We start from the raw sequence: 13,119 nt of genomic DNA, 5'->3' as shown, positions 1-13,119 counted from the left end.
ACGTACATGTAGGTCTATTGGTAGGTTATTCCAAAGCTTTGGAGCGACGTAACTGAGAATTACTTTTGTTATTGTGTGAGGTAGCTTTAGAAACAGCTTGTCCCGTGTACTTCGCAAGTATACATATGGATGTGATTTTTAAGATAAAACTTTAGACAAATAATATTTATATTCATTGTATTAATTTGTTTGTTATTGTGATTTTGTGAGCCTACGTATTTTTGAAATATAATAAAATTTTAATTAAAACCAAAATAAATATCTCACAAATCAATCAATCCAATTGAATAAATCCACAACGCACCATTTCATCATTTACAAAACAACAGTTCAATGGCGAAATTGACTTTCATAACACTCGGTCAATCGAAACTGCTTCTCAATCTATTCACCACTATTCAATTAATTTAAATGGGAACAAAAACAAGTCAGTAATCATATAAACCAGGGTGTACCCATCAGTACCATAATGAGATAAATAATGACAGACATCACAACTCGAATACAGGATTTATTTTCTTTATTATTGTAATGATGATCAAAAATGGTATTGAATTAGAATTATCAATAACAAATTATTTACAATATTAACGCAGATGCACAAAATGCAAATGCTTTGGATACAAAAAAAACGTAAATTTGCAGCTGATTGTACATATGCAAGTACACAATAGTTATAATAATAGTAGAGCGAGAATATATTTGTAATATGATAATATAATAAATAACTATGCACTTTGTACAATTGCGCAGCAGTTATCAATCAACAACCTTGACTTTTGTTCAAATCCGTGGTCTCATTGATTGCAAAAGGATTGTCAAAAGGAAGTGAACGCGTCGAGTGTTTTGTTTATTAAACTGGCCTCTAGGAAATCTAGTGTAGATCTATTTTGATTATCAATGCATCTGTAATATCCTTTTCCCGATAGGAAATGACCCCTGCGATAATTGTCGCTTAGTACTCCCAAGATAAAATTTAGTGGTGTGTTGGTGTTTGAGAACTGATATGAATTGAAATGCAGAATAATCTCAAAATTAACTTTATAACAGATAATTATTACCAAAAATGTGAATGGTGGCTCAGTGGTACAATAGTGGTCGTGTATTAAATTGTTAGATCCCGGATTTGAACCAAACTGATGAGCTTGTAAACTTTGGCATGGCATTGATCCTCGATTACAAAGTCCTTCGGATAAGACTTTATATTGTAGGTTCTCTGGTTGCTATCTACAAGCATGTTTTTGCTAAAGATACATCAATATTCGCAAATGTCACTTTAAGACGTTATGAATTATTATAACGTTTTTTCCAGCATGACGATACAATTTCCAGATAGAGTTGAGACGGATTACGAGTAGTGTAGACAATGTATGCGTGATGGTTCAGTAGTAAAGCAGTAGTCTTGTAACCGGTGGATCCAGGGTTCGAACCATATCGATAAGCTAGTGAGCTTTGGTAGACCTTTGCTTTATATCCTGAATTACCAAGTCACTTAGTACGGAATACTAGCCAAATGTTCATTGTTGCTTTATCTACAAGCAGTTGCTTCCAACAGTCACGTAAACTAATCATCAATACAAACAAAATTTAAATGATTTAGTTTACTAACATATCCATCTGTACAATACGCAACAAAATATTGTTGAAAATGAACGTTGAAAATGCATGCAACAAGATGTCAAATACATAATGATCATTGAATATTATTTTTTTCAAACATTTGAATGAACAGGAAGTAATACATTCTACATCCATTAAGAATAACATGACACAGTAAATCGGTGTTGGAGAGCTGTTTCAGGCTTACAGAGTAGGGCATTTGAGAAGAAATAACATTATACAAAAATAAATCTTAAATTGTGTACCTAAAAAGATCTTATTGGTTAGAAATTATGGGAATTTCACACACATTTCTTCATGATATTTAAGAAAATATTGCTACAATTAAGGCCACGGCACCAAGCAAAACGCTTTGCTTTAAACGAGGACTATAGAAATGGCATTTTACTGGACGGACAAATTATGTTGTTGGTTTTTTATGTGCAGATATCAATTTCAGCGGTTTGTAACGGGAGGTTCCTGAATGCTAATATTCGAAAAAAAGGATTTAAGCTGGGTGAGACGACGCAAAACCACGAGCATGTCTGTTAATGGTAAATGGCACAAACTTAGAAAAATCGTGAAACATTATCATTGCATAATCCTTAAAGCCACACTGTCCTACTTGTAGCTACTTGCTCCCTCTATATAGAAAACTTCCCCAATCGGTGCCTGTTGGTCCCCCATGATCCTCTTTTTCTTTATATGTTAGTTGAGAGCTGAGTTAATGAGATAGCCACCTGTCAGTGACCTCGCTGTGTGGTCTAATCCCTTCTGGCCCAGTAGTACAAACGACGATGTTGTTTTGAAATCACATTGGTGACTAAGTCTATGTTTTCTTTCCTATTACGGTCTGTAGCAATAATCACCATCATCCTGTCCTTGCCATACCTTTTCGGGTGTGGCGTACTTCTCAAGGAATGGCAAGATACGAGGGTACACATCTTTGGAGGCATCCTTTCCCATGACGCAATCCAGGTGTCCATACTCAGGCACCTGGAACCACTCATAGTGCTGATCAGGGTTCGCTTCCTTGCATCTGACGTAGCTCTGCCTCGTTGCATCGATATCCCAACCTTTGTTCAACGATCCGACGTAATATAAAACGGGTATGTCCAGCTTTTTCATGGCCTTCCGATACTGTGGTGATTGGAGGCGGTTCTTCGAGTTGAAATCCGGTATGTAGATGTCGTTGCCCTTGAAGTCGGTTAACCGACCCTTCCGGAAGGTGACCGCGAGATGGTGATAGTACACGGCGTGTCCGAAGCCGAACCATTCGGTCAAGGTATTATGAGTTTTGTCATTCAGGTTGCGATGTTCCCACATGAGTCCAAACATTGAGGTTATCCTGTGGCACACGATATCACTGCACTGGTTCTTATCGTCGAGTGTAGATCGCGCAAGAGCATTGGCCATTACAGACATTATTTTTTCTCGCACGTGATCGTTTTTGTCTGTATACGCATTGAGCCCTGAGAATCCGAATGCAACAGCGACGCCATCAAGCCTGGTATTGGCTTTTGCATGGTTCATGGCTGATGAGATCATGCAGAATCCGGACTGTGACGCAACGAAGCATCGGATCCTCCTCTTGTCAATATGACCGCCAAACAAAGCGATGTGCATCGTGAGAGAGCCGATGCAATGTGCGTAGACCTGGAGGTCGGGCGACTCGGTTTCCTTCAGGATAAAGTCTACAACAGGTGGGAGGTCTTTCTCTGCAGAGTCTTGCATTTGAGTAGGCTTCCGATGTGAAGGAAGGGCTACCGAGAACCGAAGCTCTAGAACCCACATATCGTACCCATGCTCGCAGAAGAACTCTACGACACTCTTGTCTATGGTATCTAATGAGAAAATCCTGCTTGTGACACAGAGTCCATGAAGGAACAGGATTGGTCCCTTGTTACCACATTTGTAGCGAGTCATCACCAGAGGCACACCGTCTTTGGCCGTGATATGGTACACCTCAGGCTTGATGCCTTTCAGATTTAGAGGGCGCCTCTCACGCGCCGAAGATTTGGGACAGAACTGTGTAGGAGAGAACATATCGCAGGTATCGATGAGAACACCACCAAGAAAGAATCCCAACTTGGCCTTCCACTCCACCTCCAGTTTCTCGTCATCCCCCGGTCCTGTGATCTCAATGTCTGCAAGCTCTTTGGCAACATCCGCCAGTTTCGTGGAGACATCGCCAGTAGTTAAGGTCTCGGCTTTAAAATTGGGCCCTTTCTTGATGACAATACCCATTGAAGAGACGTCGGTTGCACTATTTCCGACAAACGTGTCCTCGTGGGCCACTCTAATGCCTTTAAAGAAGAAGTCCTTCTCTCCGAAAGGCAACAGCGTCTCGTAGACCATGCTTTTGAACTCCAAATTGGTTTGGCAGGAGCGTTGAACGTAGAACTTGCCACCCGAAAATGGGACCGGATCCTTGGATAACACTGCACAGTTGAGCTCACCGCTGATCGCAGCCTCATGACGAGGAGATTTCTCTATCATATGGATGACGTCATCTGTCTCAATGGTGACTGTGAGGTCGCATGGATGCTTGGAACCACCTTTATTCACGAACCCAGTCATGTGACTTGTGTAGCGCCCTCTGAGTTTAGTTCCCTCGTTGCCTTTTCCTGTTCAACAGACAACGACAAAAAATCAAGATTAGTCTAAAAGAAATAACAATAAAATCCTTTATAAAAGCGTGTAAAATTATATCCCATATTTGACAAATGATACCTTTCCTTTGTTAACAGAAATAAATAATTGGTACAAGTTAGAATTTCTTCGACTTTTGCGCCTATGATCAAAAATTTCATTGGGAAACTTAAAAGAGGGAGAAAAGCAACGGGGATGGTGATTATGACCAAAATACTTGAATGTGTTATGATTTTCTTCACACTTTTCAAAACATTTACAAATCCCCTATGTCCTCCCCTCCTCTTTCTCTCTCTCTCTTTCCTTCTGCCTAAATCTGATAATCTTTTGAATATCAACAAAGTTAAAAGAATCATGAGGCAGAAAGTGTCCCGAATTTTACAATAACTTCTCAATGATAAAGCCTCGGTGACGCTGTTATATTTTCTATGTTCAAAAGTGCCTATGAGATTAGTGTTGGATGACACAATGGCAAAAAGCATGGCATTCTTTCACTTGATACGTGCATGGTTTTAATTCTCTGCCTAAAAATCCTAGCGGGATTTCATGGGTATTATTACTTACTTATCCAGACAATGGCAGACGGGTTGGAAAGGGGAGAGGAAAGAGGTAGAGGTGCGAGGAGTGGAAAGGCAAAAATTAGAGCAAAATACCTTAACTTTAAAAGCGCAAAAGTTTATATATCGTTGCAAATTCCCTGCAGCTGGCAAACTGGAGCGAGCGTTTAGTGGACAATCTAACTTCTTTTCTTTTTTTTTTTTTTTAGGGGGGGGGGGGGGGGAGCTACAAACGGAATTGGGGTAGTGGATGTCGACTCTACCCTGGACAGGCCTGTGAGTCTAAAAATCATTTTCACACCAGTTTCAGAACTGTTTATAAAGTGAAAGAAGGAAAAACGAAACAAGAGAAAGAGAGAGAGAGAAAGATAAACGGAAAGAAGGTAACAATTAACGGGTAACATTATATTCTCTCGATCCTTCCCTCCACCTCTCTCTCTCTCTCTCTCTCTCTATCTCCCCCCCCCCCCCCCTCTCTGTCTCTCTCTCTTTCCTTTATGTATGATACGCAGACCATTGAATAAATGGTTCCAAAGTTCGACTTTAGACAGACGAGATGTATGCGATCAAGTGTGAAATCATAGAACCAGGTTGTGGAGGAAGGCAAACATGTTCCAGTACCATTCAAAACATGAGCTTGGATCGTGCTGTTTTTTTGTAAGGGAATGCAAAATTAACTCAAATAAGTTTAAGAGAGGCATATCCCCATAGGCGTTTTTGTGTTAAATCAGGGAGGTGAACTCACATGCCCTGGTTAAATCGTCCATTGTTCAAGTGAAAAGGGGGAAACAAAGTGGGGGGGGGGGGGGGGGGTAGTACTTTCTAACAAATGGCGTATAGGTCTATTCGCTATAGAGGTGCATGGGTGTATTGTGAAAAATTGTACCTCTGTAAAGGAAAGGAAATGGGCCTTGTGGTATGCTTATTATTAAAAAAAACGAGATATCTAAATATTCACTTGCAATTTCAAGTCCAAAGTTCCACGGGAGAAAAATTTGTTTGATAGTTTATGGGCCTACAAACAGGGGTAGAGGCATATCTTAACTCTACTCCTTTGCCGCATACGCCACCGAATCAATCAAAATTTCTCACCAATTCCTATGACCTTGTACTTGCTTGCGTCTTATCTTGAAATCCACTCTTTTTATCATCATTATTTACTCCCTCAAATATCATAATTCTACTCCCTAACTCTGAAAATTCGCACTCTTTTTCCTTTTGTTCTACACCCTATATAACCCGGTAACCTGCAGTTAAGGACCCTGGTACTGCATCATAACAAAATATCAGGAAAACCATTCTTTTTATTACCGCGAATAACGAAATGATATACGAGTACGATGGATAAAGGTTTTCGTAAATCGTATTAAATGTCGATACATTTTCAGTAAGAGATATGCCTGGTTTTGGCCTATGATGATAGAATCTTCCAATGCATTGTTTATTGTGTATAAAAGGTGTCATAACAAAATCGTAGCACAATCACACCTGCTTTAGTGACCACCCGTCTACAAAGACCACATTTTTGGTTTCCCTTGAAAATGGTTTCTCATTGAAACATGTACTAAAGGAACCTGTCTACAAAGACCATATTCTGTCTTCAGTTTCCCTTGGGCGGCCGCTATAGACTGTACAACCATAGGCCTATATATTCTGAATTCCGCGAATAGAGACATGGCATATACAGTACCTACGGTGAAAACAAAGTTTTCGTGTACGTCGATAGATTTTCACAAAGAAAAGCACTTGTTTTGACCTTTGGTTCATATAATCTTCTGATGCACTGTTGATCGGTGTCTAAAAGCTGCAATTCTCGAATAAAACCATAGAATGACATAGGTTCCGAGCAACAATAACACTTAGATGTGAATTCTTTTTATTCTCTTATGTGTGTCTAACGTACACTCTAATCGTTGCTACAATGGAGGAATACAATACACCGTTCCTTAATACCATGTAGGCTTATTTGGGTATAGAAAAGATCGTGCTCTTGATCAGGCGAGGCGGAAATAAATACCACTTTTTTTCCTTCAAAAACACAGTCGATATCTATATAAGGAAATCGTTGGAGCTTCTGAATAAAAACATACTATACCATACACCGTTGGTTGCCCACAGCGTTGCAATAAAATTTCTATTCATGACTTGATTGTGACAATGTGATTCGTTCTTGATAGATAAGGATTATATCTTCTCAAAGCTTTATTGATCAATCGAAACAGTTTGAGAAGATGTGAAAGCTATCTTTCAAGAATAAATCATATTGTCACGTCACAATCAATTCATGAAAAAAGTACTGGCAGGAAAATTTATTCAAATGTTTAATATGGGCCACCGTGTGTTTCATATAATCTGTGACTTTGTGATTTTCAACTCTGGTAAACTCTCCCAAGACCGAATATCTGATGTATGTTTCAAGTAATAACAATTGTCAAATACCATTTTTTTTAAATCACCTTTTTGTTAATATTGATAGTGTTGAATTCATTTCCTATGGTAATGCATATAGGCATTTTTTTAAAATATCAATTTACTTTGCTGTTATATAGACAGGCAATTCAAACTACTTCTTTGGTATAAAAAAAAAAGAATAGATGCACGGATTCTCTGAACAATAACAAACTTGCCTATTTCCTTGTATGTTTCCTGAAATTTTCCCTTCTAAAAATAAACGTAAGTTTAAGCAGAACTTGACCTGTAATACGAGGAACTTTAACAACATAAGTCACAACCCAGTAACGAATGTTTCGTAGAAACCAAACAAACAAAAAGGATCAAAATTACATGTCGAGGGAACAAAGTATTTCCTTGTTTGATATCAGACTGTATCTTTCATTATCTGATAATATGCAACCATAATCAATAGTTTGGAGATTATCTTGCTTTTAAATAATCTAACATAAAACAACTAGTTCACTAATTAATACTACATGCAGGGACATGTATCATGTTTCATATTCCAAAACACAACCAGTTCCATCAGAAAATGTCACAATCAAGGATGTTAAGAACACTTGTGATGAATAATCTATTCATATATTTAAGCAGAAAGCGTGATGTGAAATCTGAACTATTAAACGTAACTTTCCGTTTCGGAAAGTTTTGAACATATATCATTGATGCATATATTCTGTTCCTGTTTTACTTATGTCATATAATCAATTTCCGCATTTGTTTTCGCTCAATTAACACCGATCTCCTTATAAATTTACATTTTGGAATGCATAATTTCAGTAAAAAATAGCCCACTGAGGCATAAATTATTCAATACAGAGGCACTCCTTCATATACATAAAAGGAAATGTAATCTGCTCCGATCAGAATATTAGACAGCACTAAAGGCAGTCCATATAAGGATTCGTCCGGCTAGAAATCCTTAAATGGTCAGACAGTTTATCATGCTATACCATGTAAAAGTCATTTGAAAAAAAAAGTCATACATGTAGCACAAGGAAATTGAACCGAAATCTCCGCTTTTTGTTAACATTGTAAGAGCGGCAGAAAGAAAGACAATAACAATAACCTAATGCAAGGACAGGGTGCCAATTAATTACGATTTGGTTGGCAATAAATGCGATTAACGGAGCGGGGGTCTATATAAATATGAGGCGTAGCTACAGGGAACACTGGGGAAAAGTGCCCCTCCTTAAATGGTAAAACAACAAGATGACTAGAAAAACGAGAGAAAACAGGGGGAAAACGGGGTTGCGAAAAAGACTCCTCATACACCCTCCCGGTAATCAATGACCTTGTTTGATTAATTTATGACCTTCTTAATTGTATTTATCCACCTAGTATTAATACCTCATTCACAAACCGACAGAATATTTAAACAATTCCATACCAACCACCTCTTGGTAATTCGGTGTAATGTACATATTTTGTGTCCGGTCTGCAGTCGGTCTTTGGTCGGTCTTGAGTAGGCCTAATCGGTGTGACTGCGGGGAGGGGGAGGGTAGGGGTAAGACCGATTTCCCTCCACTCGGATATCTGTTCCACACTCAATGGCTGGACCTAATTAGCTACGCCACTGAAGATTATCACCAGTGATATTAATAATGATGTTGGGATAGCCTATAGCTAGCCTACGGAAATCCAGTTGAAAACGGATCTATTTCTATCTTTTACAATATTTCCACAATGGTAACTGTAAACTTACAAAAGGATTCCGAGAATCGGGATAACGGATACAATTATCATAATATTCGTCATAACGGTCCCCCCGAATAAAAATAGAAATGACCATTGATATGATATCCGTAATGATCGTCATCAATACGGTCTATTGAGTATATCAAATTTACGTATTATTTATTATGAGAATCGTTTCTTAAAATATCTTAACTATAGATAACTCAATGACTACAATGAGGAATATGATATGTGGCCCGGGCCCCGCCTTATAAAGAATTACGATAGATCCAAATCAATCGTAAGTCCTCCAATAAATCGCAAGTTTGCAGTCTCCTATCTCTTATGTACATAAGAGATAGGAGACTTTATAAGACAAGGCCCTGGAAACGTATATACACTGAAAAAGGTATATGCACTATCATTTGACAGCTTTACCCCCACAAAGTGATTAATGATTCGCACAAATCTAACTTGACTGCACATGGGTCAAGAGCAGCTGAACATGAGATGAAACAATGCAATTGTAACCCAAGACACTGCACTGCATAATGTATATGTTCCATGATTTGCAAAGACACACATCCTAAACAATATAATTCACTTCTATTTCAAGGATTCCTTATAAGACCGTCTGAATAGACCGGTATATTAACATATTCAAATTTCTTTGCTGGGGACCTAGTGATTAGGTATTTCATTAACCCGTTACATGTATTAATCAATGAACTACAATAGTTGGATATTAGTCTGCATACATTACTTGTTGCTACGTCGGGCAAGCATGAGGCAAACATACGGGGTTCTGAAGAGCAACTTAAACAGTGTGCATAAAATGTGAATATGTTAGTGAACCAGACTTTGAAAAGAATTTTGCTGCAACGCCTTCGTTTGATTAGAAAACAAATGTGAGTCTATTGTCCCATGAACTTTGCCCGATATACTTATTGATTATTTAGAATATCTGGGTCATCAGCAATTAGTCATTATTTCACAATGAACTTCCAAGAGTTCTTGCCCTATATTATACATGTTATAGATCTGTTACAAAACTTGGTGCAATGATTTTCTATCTAACAACTTGTGGTATAGAGTGCGTTTATCATCACCAAAAATCAAGCGAACAGATAATTTTCCATTTTAAAGGTCCATAAACATGAACGCCTAGGCATTTAACATGTTTGTTCTGTACGGGGGTTGATTGCTCTTAAAATTGATAAATGCTGTGATGTGTCCGTTCCTAGTGTTACGTGGAATGGTAGTAGCAAACAGTAAGGTATCCAGTATACATTCTTGAAACGATGTACTTCCCTCGTTTGAAGTCACATGATTAAAAAAATCAAAAGAAAATGAAAATTTAGCGGACCTATATTATTGTGTTATTCCAAGTATTTCAACTGCAGTTTAATGCCTTTATACCCTAAATGTGAAATAAAGAAAATTTTGTTAAAAGGTTTTCTTAAGAAGCAAATGCTCTCTTTCTTTTTTTTTCAAATGCGCAAAATAATGTTCACATAATGAAAATCAAAGTTATTCTAGAAACCATCGAAAAATATCAACTGGATAAGTGAAGTAATATTACAGGTGGTGGATAAAGTTACTGTGCAGATCTTCTCTCTTGTACAATGTGATAGTATATGAGGTCATGAGTATTCAGATAATAGTGAAAGAAGACCAGAAGATTTGGCCAAACCACAACTTGGGTTATTATTGACTACTTTGCCTGTCACAATGCTGTGCGTTCTTTAATTCTATCCCGTATTGATTATTGTAATGGGCTTCTTTCCACGATTCCCTCGACTAAATTGGATCGTGTGCAACGGCTACTAAATTGGGCAGCCCGATTGATATTTCAGGTTTCTAGGGACCATCCATATCAGTCACCCTTGAGCTTATTACAGTGGCTTCCATTGAAGCAAAGAATAGTTTTGAAGCTACTCTTGTTTGTCTACAAAATACTCAATAATCAAGTTCCACAATATGAAATACCTGTTTGTATTCATATACACCTACCAGGGCATTGAGGTCAGCCAGTGACCCTCTTCGTCTCACACACTCACTTACTCACACATTAGCCGATGAAAGGACATTTACTGTATCTGCTTCAAAATACTGGAATGATCTACCACTTAGAATTATACAGTCTTTATCAGTTATTACCTTCAGAAATACCTTGAAAACACGTCTGTTTTGCAATTTGTAGTTGTAAGATTGTATTTCTAATTACATGTATTTATGTAATTGTAAGCGCTTTGGGCCTTATTAGGAAAGCGCGGTATAAGTAATAATAATGATTAAAGGGTTATCTAAATTGTCAATCACGTCTAGCTTAGTTTTCCCTCTATCCGCCCCCTCTTCTCTCTCTCTCTCTCTCTCTGGCTCTCTCTGTCTGTCTGTCTGTCTATGTCTCTGTGTCTCTCTCCCTCTGTCGTCTCTATTTATTTTTTGTCATGTTGAATGGGTGTCGTGGTCTGTCATGAGGGTGTTATGTTCTAGTGGATAAGATAGCGAACTGATGACCACACGGTTCGGGGTTCAAGTCTCTGCCACCTTCTACAACGCCCTTTGACAAAACATTAATCAATATCTGCCACTCTCGACACTGTTGTAGTACGGAGTATTCATCAACGTGCTCAGTCAAAGTGGGCTAGAACACAATCTGTTGCCTAAGTCACAGCCGACTAAACATAATGTAAAGCTCTTTTATAACGCACAGTGACGTTAAGTTATGATTACTATGACAAGAAGAGAACAATATTGTCGAAGCTTCGATCGACCAAGCTTAAACGTTCTGTTCATTTACACACCTCATATGAACACATTCATGCCAAATAGACCTGTACTTTAGACTTTAACTTGCATTTACCAAATCGAAAACAAATCCGTAATAAATTATAACGTGATAATGTACTATGCCTAATGGAAGAGTATTGTATATCTAAGTTTCATGCATAACAAAGTAGGTTCCTTCCCATAAATACGACTTGAATTTCTTAGACATAAATGCTTGAATGCATACAAAGTTGAACCGCATACTGAACTTGAATTTGCGGTTACTTTTAAAGCGACAAATCAAACTAATGCGCTATACAATAATGTAATATTATCGTATACGTCTACCGGGAAAATGCTTCCTCCCATGCATGTATGAGTATGACGTAATGATATAGTCAGATAATTATCAACAGATTAATATCTGGTACGTATGGCCTAAAATCGATTTCCATCGATACTCGTACTCGAGGAAACAGACAACAATGCCAGGTTTAACTGTAAGCCTGCATGTTGAACTTGAACTCGCGGTTGACACAAATCAAGAAAGGGATCCAAAATATTTCTTACCATCGGGCTCGTCTCTGCTGCCATGATTTCCCATTATAACAACTCTCAATCCGTCTTGATGATGAAACGTATGAGTGATAGCTTGATGATGATAAAAAAACGTGTATCCAGAAACGGTGTTATGTTGATGATAACTCTAAGCGATAATGATATTGATTGAGCAGATTCCGAGTCTATATAGCTGCCCGTTGCATTGGCTCGGAAATGTTAGGCGGCCGGATCCGGAAGACTGCACTGCAAGTACCGCGTTGGTGTTTCACCGGACTAGTTTTTGTGTGCTCACTTACACGGCTTCGATGTTGGTGTGCTACTATCTGAATCTGCTTGGTCCCATACTATACTTTATACGTCATGCATGTATTTATAACAAGATTGGGAGTGGAACCCGGACACAAAGCCAGAAATGAAGGATTTACCTTCACTGAACATAAGCAGTGGACCTACATTTTTCTTGCTATAACAACATGAGGTCTTTTTCTCTCGCTCTCCCTCCAGTTCTCACTCTCTCTCTCACTCTCTGAAAAGAGTCATTCGGCAATAAATTGCGATGTATTGTTCATGAACAAAAGATAATAGATGACGTACATAGCGTCAGCTGGATCTTCACTATATAGCTTCACCCGGATTTTATTATAAACAATTTGTTTTTAAATACAACTCGAGTGAGCGTGTGTACGTTGAGAGAGAAAGGGCGGAGCGAAGAGAGGTGGGAGGGGGGGGGGGGGGGGGTTACACAGGGATATACCGATCTAGGGGTGACAAGTATAGCCCCGACATGTTTTTGAGGGGGAAATTTAGCTTTGAAATGTGAAATGTGAATTAGATTTTTTTTTTTTTA

At 38.3% G+C, this 13,119-nt stretch overlaps 1 protein-coding gene across 1 annotated transcript; it reads right to left on the bottom strand.

Annotated features, from left to right (window-relative positions):
• Nucleotides 1-503: 503 nt before the first annotated feature.
• On the bottom strand, nucleotides 504-12,774 carry LOC590268. The gene is made up of 2 exons (XM_789877.5): nucleotides 12,282-12,774; nucleotides 504-4,226 (listed from the first exon to the last, which is right to left on the bottom strand). The coding sequence occupies exons 1-2, from the start codon at nucleotides 12,313-12,315 to the stop codon at nucleotides 2,446-2,448; spliced, it is 1,815 nt and encodes a 604-aa protein (XP_794970.2). The 5' UTR covers nucleotides 12,316-12,774; the 3' UTR covers nucleotides 504-2,445.
• Between the last annotated feature and the right edge of the window lie 345 nt (nucleotides 12,775-13,119).

The sequence above is a fragment of the Strongylocentrotus purpuratus genome, unplaced genomic scaffold (genome assembly GCF_000002235.5).
Source record: "Strongylocentrotus purpuratus isolate Spur 01 unplaced genomic scaffold, Spur_5.0 spur5_scaffold_21, whole genome shotgun sequence".
Taxonomy (NCBI): domain Eukaryota; kingdom Metazoa; phylum Echinodermata; class Echinoidea; order Camarodonta; family Strongylocentrotidae; genus Strongylocentrotus; species Strongylocentrotus purpuratus.
The sequence above is the reverse complement of the archived record's forward strand: the minus strand, read 5'-3'. Positions and strand labels throughout refer to the sequence as shown.

Bases quoted from the DNA above. Each gene is read 5' to 3' on its own strand.
- LOC590268 (XM_789877.5), bottom strand. From the start codon at position 12,315: ATGGGAAATCATGGCAGCAGAGACGAGCCCGATG. The intron at 4,227-12,281 runs GTAAGAAATATT...TCTGTTGAACAG, and splicing joins CAGCAGAGACGAGCCCGATG to GAAAAGGCAACGAGGGAACT.